At 33.5% G+C, this 16566-nt stretch overlaps 3 protein-coding genes across 5 annotated transcripts; all 3 read right to left on the bottom strand.

Annotated features, from left to right (window-relative positions):
• Positions 1 to 954: 954 nt before the first annotated feature.
• On the bottom strand, positions 955 to 2063 carry LOC140172896 (phytochrome A-associated F-box protein-like). Its single transcript, XM_072197961.1, has one exon. It carries the CDS (start codon positions 2061 to 2063, stop codon positions 1122 to 1124), a length of 942 nt encoding a protein of 313 aa, XP_072054062.1. The 3' UTR covers positions 955 to 1121.
• Positions 955 to 7805, bottom strand: LOC112695795 (serine/arginine-rich splicing factor SR34B). 3 transcript variants are annotated; one of them, XR_003150518.3, is made up of 15 exons: positions 7548 to 7805; positions 7219 to 7312; positions 6856 to 6921; positions 6701 to 6775; positions 6473 to 6581; positions 6346 to 6392; positions 6218 to 6275; positions 5976 to 6025; positions 5761 to 5817; positions 5525 to 5652; positions 5334 to 5435; positions 4620 to 4707; positions 4050 to 4530; positions 3679 to 3755; positions 3247 to 3534 (listed from the first exon to the last, which is right to left on the bottom strand). XR_003150518.3 is itself a non-coding variant. In XM_025748276.2 (14 exons), exons 2-14 carry the CDS (start codon positions 7303 to 7305, stop codon positions 3531 to 3533), a joined length of 894 nt encoding a protein of 297 aa, XP_025604061.1. In that variant the 5' UTR covers positions 7306 to 7312; positions 7548 to 7778; the 3' UTR covers positions 955 to 3530. The 3 variants fall into 3 exon arrangements, 1 of the variants encoding a protein (XP_025604061.1); XR_003150520.3 differs by lacking the exon at positions 4620 to 4707 and having other exon boundaries at positions 955 to 3534; positions 7548 to 7778; XM_025748276.2 differs by lacking the exon at positions 4620 to 4707 and having other exon boundaries at positions 955 to 3534; positions 4050 to 4083; positions 7548 to 7778.
• Positions 7806 to 10456: 2651 nt separating this feature from the next.
• LOC112695797 (NADH dehydrogenase [ubiquinone] iron-sulfur protein 5-B) lies at positions 10457 to 12940 on the bottom strand. Its single transcript, XM_025748281.2, has 2 exons — positions 12604 to 12940; positions 10457 to 10734 (listed from the first exon to the last, which is right to left on the bottom strand). The coding sequence occupies exons 1-2, from the start codon at positions 12751 to 12753 to the stop codon at positions 10636 to 10638; spliced, it is 249 nt and encodes an 82-aa protein (XP_025604066.1). The 5' UTR covers positions 12754 to 12940; the 3' UTR covers positions 10457 to 10635.
• Positions 12941 to 16566: the final 3626 nt, after the last annotated feature.

Raw genomic sequence — 16566 nt, 5'->3', positions numbered from 1 at the left:
CAATTCAAATTTATTGAAATGAATTGGTTCATTGGTCGGTTAGAAATCGGTGATAAAACATAGAGTTTGAAGAACGGTTCTGAGCTCAAATAATTTTTTCTCCTTATCCTTGGTCTTTTGGTTATTGGTGAATTTATTTTCTCAGTCCCACGTTAAAGAAATCCTGTAGTCCCTCTTTTTCGCTATCATTAAGAATTTTCTATGATTTCATCATAATAAGTTCATTTTTGAAAGAAATAAAGCCTTTAATGAAGGTAAGCTTCATGAACTAGTTTTCTATTTGGCCAAAGACAATAACTTGACCCAAGTTGAATTGTTTTAGATAAAGAAAATGTAATTAACTTTAGATGGCTCTATAAAGGAGGAAAAGACGTCATAGCACTATAGCAGCACTGTGCTAACTTTGACACTTGTATAGTGACGTTTACTAAGCTTTAGGACATCTTTTTGGGACTAGATCCGGCGCTGAACGTTCATGTAGAGATGAAAATTTACTCAAAAATAGTTATGGCTACATGTCTTTAAGATTCAATTGATTTTCACTTTTTGGAAATTTTGGTCTAGCCCATCCGAAATCGTTGCATCAAATTGAGGAGTTGGAGCCTCCACCATGAGTTTAAAGAAGAAAATTCTTGTGCCAATAAACTGGCCTTACATGAATATGATTTACAATATAATTCTCATATATATATACATTTCTGTCTTCTTATATTTCTCTTAATTTCTTTACGGATTCGTTTAGAATCATATTTTCTAGAGTAATTACTGTGTCGTCTGTTTTTTCTTAGAGTGTTTTTGGCCCGTTGTTTATCCAAAAAAAAAATGTAAAAAGTGGAACTATGATGATTATACCTTTCATCTGGTCGTGAATCATGATCTACTACGCTTCTGAAATGGAAAACGAAGACAGAATTATGTTAAACAAAGTTGGGAACAGAGGATCACAGAGAGAGATTTACAAGCACCATAATTATGAATCCGTCTGAAATATGACATAAGACTAGTGGGTCCCATGCATCTGAACAACTCTAAAATATATCGATTCGATATATTAACAAAAGAAGGAAGAATGAAGGGTAAGTTGAAGGGCATAGGGATTAGGAAACAATGCTACTCTAAAGTTAAGTGTAGATGGGGACATCAGTCCAAGCACCAGAGACATGGCCATTCTCACAAACAAAAGCTCGAACAACAGGCTGACCATCATCGTGATAGCCAAAGCCCCTCCTCAAACAAAACGCAGACAACAGATCCCAAGTCTCATGACAGTTACAGAAGGCGCAACCAAGATCGATCCTCTTCCTGTTGCCATCATTGATGGTCCTCCACACCCTGCTCCTCTTGAAGTTCTTGAACACGCCTCTGAACAACCTGTAATTCCTCTTCTCCTCCACGTGCACGCACCCTGGCCACTCACAGATGTACAGCCAATCATGCCGAAACTGTCTCGCAAGAAGCTTGCTCCCCTGTTCTCTGCTCAGGTTCCGAGTCCCTGAAGCCAGATGCGATGACCTGCACACTTTCCTCCTCTTGTTGCACTCCTTCTCAACCACCGACGATAACGGCGGTTGCTGAGACTCTACAGGATGGGATGCGGAGTCGGTTTCGGTTTCGGTCTCGGAGGGATTGTAAACGGTGTCGAAGTAAAGGTCGTCGTAGAGGGACCAGTAGGAGTCAGAGGAAACAACGTCGTTGGAGGGAATGGGAGGGGGGGCGGGTGCTGTGGCGAGGGTGATGGGGAGGTCTGGGCCGAGCTCGCGTTGGAGGCCGAAGTCGGAGGTTTCGAGGAGGAGGCCAGCGTGGATGGGACCGGGGCAGCAAACGGAGAGCTTGTGGAGAGAGGCCCAATCTGCGGCGGTGGAAGTGGAGGAAGAGGGGAGGAGATCGGAGGGGATAGTGCGGTGGCAGAGGGACTTGCAGCAGGAGGTGTGGATGAGGGAGCAGAATCTGGTGCATACGCAAGCGAGTGTTGCCCAGTGGCGAGGGTCATCTTCCAGAGTGTGGAAGATCTTGAGGATTATATCGTCGCTCAAGGCTCCGAACATTTTCGCCTTCAAACTCATTTTCTGTATCCAAAGGAATGGGATTGAGATTGGATTTGTGGCAAATGTGTACGTGTAGGTGTTACACTTTTATGCTTTATTTAATGCATTCCCCACCCCCAATTTCTTTTTCTATTTTTGCCTTTTTGGACACTACATTTCCTTTTACATCTCTCCTCGCCAACCAATCATTCACGTATCTCATTACTATATTACATAAATTATTAGGATCATTCTCATTTCATCTGTTTCTTCTTAAATTTGCCTTATTAACTAAGTAGTACTACATTTTTTTTATTTTTTAAATATATCTTAATTCTCCCCCAATTCCTTTTCTATTTTTTGGACACTAAACTACGTCTACTGTTTTACCTCTCTCCTCGCCAACCAATCGACATTCACGTATCTCATTATTCTAATTTCTATCTTCAAAAACATAAATTAATTAGGATCATTTTCATTTTTCATCTTCTTGTATAGCCACTTGGGAATTAATCATTGTAGCTCAAGGGGTGCGGTGAGGATGGCGAAACAAGTCAAAGAATAAGGATGAGGCTCATGACGCAAAAACGAATTTAGGCCACAAGTGAGGGAAAGGAGAAGAGAGGTTCGGTCCCTTTTCGATGAAGAAAACAGCACATGATATGACATGAAAACACAACCACGCAAGGGAGGAGCCACCACATAGCTTGTCAAGTTCACATCATGTATGCTTATTGGGACGTTACGACAATCAACTTGTCCCCCACGTCCAACTACCACCTCAAATTCGTCTATGCCTATTCTTTAACTCCACGCCCACCACGTAACCACGTGCTTATCCAAGTAAAAACACCACTACCAAAAACACAAAGCACATAGCACAAGTGATTCCAGGATAACTTCAAAGGCAACACTAACCATGATGAAATCATGAATCTCTCGACCAATTTAGCTTAGACAAACTCAGTTAAGCACCATTGTGTACAACAAAGAGAACCGAATGCTAACTAATCGGGTGTCCAACGACTTGTTTTAAGGATGGACTTCATTTGGAGGTTATGTTGAACCAGGAAAACAATGAAATATCGTAAACGCCTTCTCCATTTCGGTGTTTGGTTTTGGTATAGGGGGGAAATCCACGTTAAACCGGTCCTGAAAAAGTAAAGCTTTGGTGCCCTAAAAATAAAGTGGGAACTGTGCAGTAAGTTCCCAGAAGATAGAGTGACCAAGCCAAACATTCATGCATGCATAATGTTAAAGTACAATCATAATAGATTCAGGGAATTTGATATTCAACAGTCTATTACTAAAAAAAACCTAGGTCCAATCATCAAATTCTCCAAATAAATGACATGGAAAAATTCTAACGTTTAATTCAAAGGAGTTGAATAAACAACTTTAACCAAGCAGGTGCTCTCGATGAAAATGTCAATTCAAATAGAAAAGCTTCTGTGTCATTCACCTTCACCCACTTCTTCAACTGTAAAGATTGATAACAGTCAAAATTCACCTGCCCAGACAAAGAGACGAATTAGATCCTTTTTTTTTTTTTCAAAAAATTCAAACACTGTTGAGGATGCATCCATCGCCAAACATCATTTAAAACTAGAAAGTGTAGCTACGGAAGGCAAAATCATTAAGAGAAATAACAGACCGGGACAAACTCTTGCTCCTGCTCCTGCTTCTACTTGGACTCCTGCTAGCACTGCGTCTTTTTGGGCTTTTATTACGCTGGAATAAAAAAATCAATTACGGAAAGGAAAAACAAGGATCAGTATCCCATACACTATTTAAAAACTAAAATACATTTTCCGCCATATATATGGATCCCCACTACCACAACACTTTGAAGTACTATATTAGAAGTCATAAAGTTCCTTCAGAAAAGCAAGACCTCAACTGTCGAAGTCTTCATGCTTGGCTTGACTCAAAAAACCAAGCATACCTACCATACTGTGTTGCGGTAAGACTAAAGGCAGGAAGCAGATCAACGTTTAATCAGGGGGTTTAAGAGAATTTACTCACCACAGGCAATGGAGACCTAGACCTTGATCGTGATCTGCAAAAGTTCCAGAAACAATAGAATTTAAAACCCACAAGTTCCCTTTATCAAATTTGATCCAACAGCCTTGATGCCTCTCCCAAGTCACAGTTGACATATCCAAGAGAGGGTAAAAGAACAAAATTGTAAAATATATAACAGTAAAACAGTGCCAAAAAGGAAGTTTTAGATATTCTAAGCTAATAATAAGATGTGGAAAACAAATACAAATAAAGCATCACAAAGTACGACACCAGTGGACTAGAGAGAAGAAATCTTCCCTACTGCACCACAAAATCCAGAGAATCCAGATAGGGCGTCCTATTGGCATGGCAAATCTTGAAGTCCATACTTCAATGAAATTTGTCCCTATTGCTCATTGGAGATGATTTCCAAATCCCAATTGCCTTAATACACAAGACATCCAGCTCTAAATAGCAATCCATGATCTCCTTGGTTCCCAATCTAGCACCCATGGACATTTACATGCTAAAAGCATTAGAACACATGTACTATGAGGGTATCCAAAGTCTCCCATCTAAAAAACATCATACCTCTACAACAAATTGAATTGCACGCAATTGAACCAAATCCCACCAAGTTCCTAATTTCCATTTTCCAGTTTGCCGCAAGTATCCATATCTAATAAAAAAAACAAATGTATTTTCACAAAAACGAAGGAAAGTGAAAGTGTTCTTGACTAGGAGGCATGTTTAGCCAGGTACGACACGAGCACACCATGAAGGGAAAACTGACAACGGGTGCATGGAAAAAGGAAACAGTATGTGTGGGAAAATGAACAATTGAAAAGTAAACATTTTCTTGGCACAGGATCCCATGCCTTTTACAAGTAATAAAAGTTAGCATTGAATGGACAAGTTCCGGCCTTTGGTGCTTATCATCAACACAAATAACAGAATGTGAAGACAACTGACTTCAGAGGGACAGTGTAGTTGAAACTAAATTGTTAATCTAGAATTTAAAAACTCCATCTTCAATTACTTATATTTGGTTAATTACCAGAACCTTTATTACTCTACGTTCCCCCCAATTCCATACTAATAATAATGCCTTCTTATCTGACCCAAAAGGATGGATGGAGAGCTTTGGTCCTTGAACATAACTAAAAAGGTCTAAATGGGTTCTCCAGACACAGAGATGACCAACAACAGTATCAATCAAAAGATACTTTAAAAGCTTTCCATCAAGGCATCAACACATTATGACATTAAGCGACAAAAAGTATACAAAGTAAAGAGATTTCATACCCTGATAAAGAACGAGACCTTGATCTTGAACGAGAACGGGAAGCAGATCTTGGTGGAGATTTAGCTGGTGACCGTGGTGAAGACTTCCCCTTTGGAGATTTGCTGCAGGAAGGACAAAAAGTAATGATTCAAGTATGAATCTAACATATAACAAGGATTCGTGTGGAATCTAAAATACATGCTGGACAGACCTTGGGCTCCGGCCCCGACTGTAGCTACGACTGCGGCTGCGGCTGCGGCTATAGCTTCTTCCTCTAGAATGAGATGGGCCACGACTAGGACTTCTAGAGGAATCCCGCCTTGAATCATATTCCCTCACCTACATAGCATAAAAGAGAAAAATGTATAAGGGAAAAAAAATCGAAGCAGAAGGAGAATTCACAGGACAAAAATATAAAGTTTTCTAGATATCAAATTTAGGTCTTACCCGAACATAGCCCCTGGAAAATGCATTCCGAAACTCAGAGTCGTCAAGCTTCTTGATCTGCAGAAACACAAATAATCATTTAAACAAAACAAATATATAAGCTATTTATTGGGGATATGAGGATATCAAAGAGCATAACTCATGACAATATAACATAAATATGTTCATTTGCATTTAGATAAACCCATATATTTAAGAATTAACAAGTAACTTACAGCATATTTCATGTCATCATAGTTTGTGTAATCCACAATCCCAGTAGTTCCTGCAAACCAACCATAAAACCCCATAAATCTTGAATAGATTTTTGAATGACTGATTAAAATAATGTCAGACTCTTCTTCTACAAGCTAAATACCACTTTCTATAAGAAAACCAAGGAAAGAGAAATGAAGAACTGGACCCCAAAAGACAAACTCAAAATTAGGAGAAGCATTTTATTTGAATGTATAGGTACCTCTTCCATCATGGAAAACTTGGGAAAAGCAAACATCCCCGGCCTTTCGCATGTGATCCTGCATTCATAACAATGATTATCTAAGCCCCCAAATATCTGACAGATATGAAATAAGCACAATAGCTTACTTTAAGATCCTGCCATGAAGCAGAAGAGGGCAATCCAGTGACCAGAACTGCAGGGGATATGAAAGTAAATTTAGAAGCATATCAAATTCTCAAAAACAACTAATACAGGATCCAACAGTCTACACACCACGATATTCCGAGCGCCTAGATACCCCACGTCCACCTCGACCGTTGCTGTGACTACTATATCGATCTCTTGAAGATGAATGACCACGCCCTCCATGTGCAGGCTCCACCTATAAGAATACAAATTTAAATAACATTAACAAGACAATGCAGCTACGCCACTTTTTATAGATGTCACTGCATTTGCGATATGATCACTATAAGTGTGTTGTTGTGAGCAAAAACTAACCCGCAAGCGGTGGCCATCAAAATCATATCCATCACGCCCTCGAATCGCGTCCTCAGCATCTTGATAGTCTTCAAACTGCATGAATCATTACTCAATTAGAATAAAGGGGGGAAAAGAAAGGGAATTTGTGTCAAACTACATTACTCCAAGCTCACCTCCACAAATGCATAGCCAGGAGGCCTTGGCGGAACCTTGAGATCAATGTGAGTTATATGTCCATACTGAAAAGTGAATTTTATAAGTAAACAAAGGAGAAAGAAGTAAAATACTTAACCAAGACATGCACAAAACATTAACTGCGCTTGAATAAGAGGCAAACTGCACTACTTGGATATAGAATTAGCAATTTATTGACATCAATAATACATCCAAGATCCTATTCCTACCTACAGTAAACTTCTTCATATCAGAAATCCCCAAATACTTCCAGAAGAACCTATTCTAATTCAGCGACGGGCATTTGCCTCCCCTAACTTACCAGTTACCAGAATTCCAGAAGAATGAAAATAGCAAAGTACCTTTGAAAACAAATCTTCTACTTCTCTTTCACGAATATCACCAGGGAGGTTGCCAACGTAGACTGTTCTGCTCCCACGCCTACTCATTTTCAATCTGCGGCAATAAAATAATCGAAAAATAAGGAACAACAATAAAACTGAAAGGTGAATAGAAGACCTAAAATTAAGCTAATTCAGCCAGGAATTTCAATTCTCAGCAGAATAAAAACAGAACATCGAAAGGGAGAGAATAAAGAGGAAATAAAATTGTACAGTTGAATTGGAAAGAGGGTATAGAGACTGTTGGGGGCGGAGAAGGGTTGAAATGGGCGAAAGGGATTTTATTTTACCTCTGATGATGAGACGGAATTAGGGATCGGTAGGTTTGCAGTGGAAGGCCTCCAGGTTAGGGTTTTTCAATTTTGAGAGGAGAGGGAGAAGCGGATGGGTGCGCGCCCGCTATGTGTTGTGGTGATAGTAAAGTGTGGTTTCGGTACGGAGGCAAAGTAAAAAAAGAAAAAATAAATCTACGATGACGCCTTCAACTATCAGATATTTATGCCCAGCCCCCCCGCACGCCCACGGCTTTCTGCACGTCACACTATTTTGTATTTTCACATTCCACTTTCCGCTACCATTTTTTAAGTGATTTTTGGCATCATTATTTTGATAAAAGAAATTTTTTTAATAAAAAAAATTATTTTTAATAATAAAAATAAAAATATTAAAAAAAATTTTTTTGAAAAACTGTAATTTATATTTTTGTTAAAGATTTTTTTAAAAAAATTCATATAATAAATAAAAAAATATTTTTATATTATTATATCCAAACATAATTAATAGATAAAAAATATTTTTACATGAGATATCAAAACATAAAATTACTTTTACTTTTTCATAAAATCTTTTAAAAGAAGATAACTCAAAAAAATATCTTTTCTTAGAAGTTCACCCAAACAAACCCATATTGTAATTTGCTAGGTAGACCATGATTTCTATGAACAATGGGTTCTAAAATTGGCGTAAAAACACACTACATTCTCAAATTATCCAACTAAATCTTAATATTAGCATAACTATTGTATATCTAGTAAATTGAACATCCGATATATTTATTGTTCACATTATTTAATATTTTTATCATCTACCTATGTTTTTTCTTTTTTCTTTTATAAATATTGAGCTAATATTTATTTTTCAAGTCATCAATGAAAAAAATTATAAGGTTTATTTTTTTAATACATATGTTATATATTTATTTAAAGAATTTTTTTTAAAATGTATTAGTATTTAGTAACAAAACATTTTTCTTTAATACAATGAAAATTAATTTTTAAAGTTTAACTGATTCCATATCGACAAAAAATTGATAATATAAGAAAGTAAAAATGTAATCATCCTTAGATTATAAAAACGCGTGATCGGATTTTTTATTACTTTTACGAAAAATAATATTTTTAAAATTTATTTGGGTGTTATTAAGTTGTTTAAAAATAGAAATTTTTTTATTTTTTTAGGTGTTTGACAAAATTTTAATAGTAAAAATAAAAATTCTAAAGATAAAAAATATTTTTGAAAGTTATAAATATATATTTTTTTAAATTTATTTATAAAAATAATTTATTTATTATTCTCCTTAATTCTATAAAAAATATTTCATTTAAATTGTAAAAAAAATTATAAATAAATGTATTGATGCATCTACAATTAATTTTGTGCTTCTGAAACTTATACTTGTTCTCTAAATTATTGACCTTGTTCTTATAATGCTAATTATTTAACTTTGACCTCACAATGAAACTATATTGAAACTAAATGAAACTTTTTTAGATTCAAATATGACATTTTAAATCTTAAAGACCGAAATAGGATTACGCTCAAACGTAAGAGATCAATTTAATACTTTTTTTACCCAATAATAAAATATTTTTAACATAATAAAAAAACAAAAAATATTTTTATATTTGTTTTGTCGATTTTTTAGCAAATCAATAGTGGTTCAATTCTAATAGTCTGGGAGCGAAATCTACTTCTCTTTTGCGAGTACCAATTCTCTAGAAGTGCATCAAAGACTCTCGAATTAGACAGAATTAGAATAAACGACTGAAGAAACAACAAGTAAATAAAAGGTTTTGAAAATAAGAATGACTGAAAGATAAATTTGAACAATGTGAGAATGTAAATTTGAATAAAGCAATAACAACGTGAGAATGTAAATTTGAACAAGGAAATTAAATGTTGTTTGAAAGATAAATTTGCAAGGAAAGTAAACTTTGCAGAATATGTAAATGAAAAATGAAAACAAATGGAAAAAACCCAATAGAAATTTGTGAGTGTACATGAGTAATTTCTGAAACAAAGTTCTAACCTTTGTATCTTCAAACCTTCTAGTATTTATAACCATTTCCCTAACCGATCAATTCGAAGTGACACTCCCACATGTGCAAAAATGTGGGTAACCGTTCCCACTCTTTCGCCTGATCATATGACAGGTTACAAAATAACCTTTGATTTCCAAAAATCTTCGATCTTCTTTACTCGAGTAACTCTTCGATTTGCCAAACTAATCGAACTCTTACTTAATGAATATCCCTAAAATATGTCTCCTCCAACACCATCTGCTCCAAAAGCTTACTTAATAATTCGAATAACCTTCTCCTTCGAATTCAATAATTTTTTACCAACAATATTATTTGTACCCAATCATAATTATTAAATAAAAAATACTTTTACTTATGATATCCAAAACATAAAATTGCTTTTGTTTTTCAAAAAAAATCTTTTTAAAAGATCAGTAAAAAAATTATTTTGTTTTTCAAAAAAAATCTTTTTAAAAGATCAGTAAAAAAATTCTTTTTATAAGAACTCACCTAAATAAACCCTTAATATGAAGTTAACATAATTAAAATTTTAATATAAATAATCTTGATAAGTTTTAGAATAATTTACATCTTTTTAAATAGTTGATTATTTAAGAAGCATTAGTTAGTTTGTTATTTCAATCATGTTTGTGGCATCCAACTTAATCAAAATACTGTTGTTGGTGATGTCATCCCTTCTCTCGTGTTTTCCCTTTTGGTAGAGCCCAAGCAACAAGAAAAAGAAAATGCAAGACTTCGTGTAACTGTCCCACTCAACACTTAAAAAAGAGCTCAATATCTCGATAAAAGAATTTAATCTTTTAATCCGTTGATTTTCTCCGTTAATGGATTATAATCCATTTAAGCATTTTGTCCGCAGTTCAAAAGATGCAGGCTCATAGTTTAATTTGCAGTCCGAAGTCGACCTTTCAATTATTCCACACAAAAACGATGCCCACAATGTTGAAGGGATAAAAAGAAGGGCACACTGAACTTGCAGGAACACCGATCCAAGAAAAAATTACACTGTTTTATCATAATACTTATTCAAAAGCTTAAACTGATAACTGATTGAGTGCTAATGATGTCCTTTAACAGCCTCATCCTCCTTATCTTTCCTAGCAGCAGCTCTTATTTTGCGCTGTTCTTCCTTGTAAATTCTGTTTCTTCGTCGAAACTGCAGGAAACAATAAAAACCAAAATAAGTGATCACACATGTCATAACTCATCACGCAAATTTACTTCAGTGTGGCACTGAAAACAAGCCTTGTATCCAACCCAATACACTTATGTTGCGTGATCTTCACGAATTTGGATCCTCTAAATTTTGAATTTTTACTTTAGAGGATAAAGTGTTATTTCTCACCCTTGAATAGTTTCTCTCTCATATTTTTCTTGGTCCCACCTATGAAATAAATGGTGAGAGCACACTTTACCAAAGTGAAATTCAAATTTAGAGGATCCAAATCCGATTTTCACAATGCTGAGGCAAAGTAAATTCACAGCTTTTTCATTTTGTTAAGACGTGGCATTCTCAATTGATATTAATACCTCAACCAAAATGCCAGAAATACTGTTAAAAATATTTTAAGGATATGGTTATAATTACAGTACTGTTATATGCATAAAATTAGATACTCGATCCTTATTATCATTATTATTTTTAAAAATCCCAACTGAGCTAACAATTTTCAATTTCCACCCATATTTTGGTTCTTCCCAAAAGCACTTCTTCTCTTCACCACTCCCGATGTATAGGATATTTTATTTTTAAAAAATGAAAGAAGCACTCAAAAGACTAAGACTAAAAGTATAAATCTAGTTCAAGAGCTACGTTTGAAGCAATTTAACTAGAGAAGGAAAACAAGGAATTGACCATAATGGAGCCATGGTACCTGATTATAAGTTTAAACCATTCACAATGATAAGCATGAATGGATTGCTTTAAACAGTTCATGAATGCAAGAGAAGAACAATTTCAAACATCACTCAACTTAATGTCTATATACTATTTCTGTCATTCATAAACCAAGTATATTTGTTTTGTGTCAGCAATACTCATCATATGTACCATATGTGAAATTTTCACAAGCTTGGGATTCACGAGGCATACTAGAATGAAAAGAAGTCCGATAATCCTTAAGCATCTAATCAAATAGCTAAACAGCACTGTATGATAAATTCAATTAACAACTGAAATCATCGTATAATCATCAGCATTATACATCCTAGAGCAGTGTATTGAAGTAAAACTATTAGAGAACTAAATATGATCCTTTAATAATTTTAAAACATTCAGTTTAGCCTAATAGCTAGCAGAGGATAAGCCATTATCCATTGTTAATGGAATATAAGCAACTTGATATAAGCCATTATCCATTGTTAATGGGGTATAAGCAACTTGATATATATTATATAAAAGAACTTTACTCTAAAATAAACCTACAGCAAACCCAAGGAAATCCACTGCCCCTGGCCAAATCAATAATAAAATGGAAGGCAACAAAATGAAGCACGAAAGAAATCAGAGAAGCCGAAGAGATCAGCACAACTCTGCTGTGTCGATATCAACTCAAAGACTGATATGGAATGTAGATCAAAGTATGATTGCTAAAGGGAAATGACATAATTACAGTTATACCAATATCCCAATACAACATAAATGTGGAAACAGGGCAAAAACACAGGATTTGAAGTGCAATATAGAAATATCACTAGTATCGCTTTATTCACCGTGTCTAAATGGATTGGAAACTCATGACCATGAGAATTGATAACATTACGAAGAGTAGCATAATTTATCGGGCATGCTCTGATTTTGAAACCGCTAATTAACAAAATGACTAAAACATGAAGATAACAGATAACAACACACTATAATATAAAGGCTTTAAGATCTGAAAGCGCAGCACGAATGAAAGTGGAATTGAATAGAGTAATTGGGAATTAGGGTTTTGGAGAATGAAAGAGGAAGGAAGGAGGAAATGAGGAACGAAACAGAACAACAATAAGAAGAAGAAGAAAGAAAGAAAGAAAGAAAGAAGACCTCTTTGGAGTGATGGAGGCACTCGAGGTAATCCTCGCGGAGGAGCTCGCAGTCCTTGGGCTCACGGCAGCGAGACATGCATTCGCTGAAGTCAATCCAGAAATCATAGCAACGACCTTTGTTCCCATTGATTCCCCATCCTGACGCCATCCTCACTCAGATCTCTCCTTCACCCTCCTCCTCTGCTTTGCTTTCTTTCTTCTCGCTACTCAACAATGCCTCTGATCTCCTTCACTCTCCTGCTTCAAACTACCATCACCATTACCTCACCCTAAATTACCAAAATGCCACAACCGTTTTCCCCTTCTTCAGTTCTTCCCCCTTTTATCCTCGCCTTATTTATTTATTTATTCAGAAATTTTTTTAATATTGAGACCAATATGATATTTTGGTTTAATATTAATATTTAAAATGTATTATAATACTGTGGATATGTAGAAAAAGTATTGGCACACATTTACGTATTGACTCACAATTTGTGTGTTGCTAAAATGATAACATGCGTTCAATACGTAGGTACGTGTTTATCTATAAAAATTCATCCGTAATTATATTAAATAATTTTATTTTTAACAAAATATTAATATTTTTATATAAAAAAATTAATTTTTATTTTATAATAAAAATTTAAGTACAATTAATTTCATGTGAAGTTAATAATTAAAAATTTTAACTATTAACTTTAGATAAAGTTAATTTATTTTGTACTCCCTTTTACTTTTACTTTTACAGCATGAATAATAAAGATTACAAACATTTACTTTGTACTTCTTCTATTTTATCAATAAGATAAAAAAAAGTTTCTTAATAAAAAACTATATTAGTCTGTCATTGTAACTCTAAGATGGAAATAGATTTTTTTTTAAAATAAAATAAAAAAATTTATTATTTTCCTAAACAAGATTTTTGGGGTATATTTAAAACGAACACAATTATTATATGCTTATTAGATGTGTCATAATTATATAGATCATTAGATTTGATTATATAAAAATTAAAGGTTAATATGAAAGAAGAATATTGATAGACTCTAATAAATACAAAATATTCTAATATATAAATAAATATTTTAAATAACAATACTTTAATACACAATACTTTAAATAGTAACTGAATCATATTCTTAAATAATTAAATATAAAACATATAAATACACAAATATAAGTATTCTTTATTCAATAAGATTAATTATTATGCAAAAAAAATTTATGATATTAGAAGATCACATTAAAATAAAATTTTAAACTGTAACATAAAAATATAAAATAATTAAAATTTTATTTTATATTACTTGACAAATAATTAGATTATTATATTCAAAATTTATTAATTAACTAATTTTGTTAAAGATATTATCATATAAAATAATTTTTCATCAAAATATTTCGAAAATATAATTTATTTAAAATATTATATATAATACATAAAAATATTAACCTTTTATTTTTTTCAATTTTTTTAGGAAAACAGAATAAAAATAATATAATTCTAAATACATGCCTATCACATTATATATTTACTTATATTAGTAAGACCTAAACTAATCAAACTTACATAATTAAAAATATAAAACATATAAATATAAAAAATAAATATTTTTTATTTATTAAAATTAACATTTAAAGTTTCATATATATAGTATTTAAAATTATATATTTATAATAAGATTATTTTTTATTATTATTATTTTCAAGTATTTTTTTATTGTTTTAGTTAAATTTTTTATTCTCTAATTCGACCAAATTTATATATAGGTGAATTCTATTTAATCTCCTCTAAAACAACATGTAAATCAATATATAGGTGAATTCTATTTAATCTCCTCTAAAACAACATGTAAATCAGCTTCTATGACATGACACATTTTAATTAGATGTTTAATTTTAATTTGAGTTAATTTAACTCAATGAAAGTTAACATCTTAACTAAAGTAGGACTATTTTATAATTAAATATTTTTTAATATGAATAATTATATAATTTTTGTAAATATTAAAAAGTAAATTATATTCTTTTACCAAATTATTATTACTTAAATTCGTTCCACCCTTCTATTGAAAAATACTTTTTCTGTTGACTGACATATATTTCCTCTCTTTCACTGTTCCTTCATCACTCAAAGCTCGTTGAAGGCACGTTGTAACTCGAAGCAGGACGGAGAGTAAAGATGCAAGTATTTTGCCATTCCAAAGAACGGCTTTGATCTAATTGATATAGTCCAATTTAAATTCTAATAGATGGATGGATCAAATGCATATCTAATTCAAGCATCACTTTAATATATGCAATAATTATCACAACCCTAAATCATAGATTAATACATTCTGATAATCAAGAATTTATTTGTGACACGAAATTATATGAACTAAAGAGCAAAACTGCAAAAGACAACTACAAAATAGCATCACGACAAAATACACTCTCTTCAACTAATCTCATATCCACTACAAATTGAAATCAACATAGAAGAGCAATCAGAGAGAGAAACAACGAGGTTGCAGAGAGTAATGATTTAGTTTTCTGTATTTTATCAAATTATATATTTATTCTTTTAAATAATTTTTTAATTACAAAATAGGTTAATCATAGTTAATATAACAACCAATTAAAAAATAATGTCATAAAGGATAATTTACATATTAAAATATAAAGAATAGAATAGAATTTACCATAATATTTTCAAAATACTTTTATTTTTTGTATTTATATGTTTTATATTTTTAATTAGTAAATTTTATTAATTTAGATCTTACTAATATAAGTAAATAGGTAATAGGACAAAAAACAGAAATAAGCCAAGGGAGCAAAAAAATTATCTGAATCAGCTAAACTGAAAATTGCTTCACGAATCAGCCAAAGCACATTACTATGTAATTCGAACTAGCTTGGTTCGAACTACAAAAATATATAATTCGAACCTATTTGGTTCGAACTACAACTAGCATAATTCGAGCTAGGTTGGTTCGAATTACACATGTGATTCACTACCCGAGTTGGTTCGAATTACTCTCAAATTGCATCAAATAGTAATTCAAATCAGGCTGGTTCGAATTACTAAGTTTTCGGCTATATAAGGAGTTCAAATCACCCTCATTCGAACAACTTCTCCATTTCCATACCCCAACTAAATTCCAGAGAAAACGACCCAGATTCCATTCGACAAAGACTCGAACAGAAAACTCTGCCAGTGGGGGACGATCTGGCAAGGCTGTATCGGTTGGACAGAGTCGCTCATATAGCCGGGGTCATCAACGACGAGGTTAGTGGATAGAACAATTTTTTGCGATCAGTTTATCTGAGTTAGTGGTTTTGCATGTGGTTTTAGTGACGGTTTATGTTAGTGGTTTATCGTAGTGGTATTGCAAGTGGTTTATTTTAGAGGTTTTGTATGTGGTTTTAGTTAGCGGTTTATATTAGTGGTTTTTTTATAGTGGTTTTGTTGATGGTTTATGTTGGCGGATTACTTTAGGTGGTATTGGAAGAGGTTTATCATATGGTTTTATGTGTTGTTTATGATAGTGGATTTGCATGTGGTTTTCATAAGTGGATTAGCTTCCGGTTTATGTTAGCGGTTTAAGCATGTGGTTTTGTTGACGGTTCAGTTTAGTAGTTTTTATTAGTGGTTTACTATGTGCCTTTGTAAGCGGTTTGTTATATTGGTTTCATATGTATATTGTGTTATTGGTTTCGATAAGTGATTTCTGTTATTACTGGTTTCTGTTATTACTACGTCCATGTAATGCCCAGCCACAGAGATGCATCAGGAGCATGCGGCGGCAACAGGGCATGCGACTCGATGAGCGGTATGTGCCGTACTTGCAGATGGCCGGATTATACCATCTTGGTGACGTGGCCGATGGGGGAGGGGCTGCAGTCGGGGTTGTTAGTCCCCATCATGGCGGGCAGGGTGGAGAGGGGTACGCTATCGGAGATCCCTTTGCCCATGGTGAGGCTGGACTTGGTG

This window comes from Arachis hypogaea, chromosome 6 (genome assembly GCF_003086295.3).
Source record: "Arachis hypogaea cultivar Tifrunner chromosome 6, arahy.Tifrunner.gnm2.J5K5, whole genome shotgun sequence".
In the NCBI taxonomy this organism is placed as follows: domain Eukaryota; kingdom Viridiplantae; phylum Streptophyta; class Magnoliopsida; order Fabales; family Fabaceae; genus Arachis; species Arachis hypogaea.
This window is presented reverse-complemented; position numbering and strand designations above follow the sequence as displayed.

Bases quoted from the DNA above. Each gene is read 5' to 3' on its own strand.
- LOC140172896 (XM_072197961.1), bottom strand. From the start codon at position 2,063: ATGAGTTTGAAGGCGAAAATGTTCGGAGCCTTGAGCGACGATATAATC.
- LOC112695795 (XM_025748276.2), bottom strand. From the start codon at position 7,305: ATGAGTAGGCGTGGGAGCAGAACAGTCTACGTTGGCAACCTCCCTGGT. The intron at 6,776-6,855 runs GTGAGCTTGGAG...TGATTCATGCAG, and splicing joins CTGGCTATGCATTTGTGGAG to TTTGAAGACTATCAAGATGC. The intron at 4,084-5,333 runs GTATGAAATCTC...GAACTTTTGCAG, and splicing joins AGGTCTCGTTCTTTATCAGG to ATCACGATCAAGGTCTAGGT.
- LOC112695797 (XM_025748281.2), bottom strand. From the start codon at position 12,753: ATGGCGTCAGGATGGGGAATCAATGGGAACAAAGGTCGTTGCTATGAT. The intron at 10,735-12,603 runs GTCTTCTTTCTT...TGTTTCCTGCAG, and splicing joins GCCTCCATCACTCCAAAGAG to TTTCGACGAAGAAACAGAAT.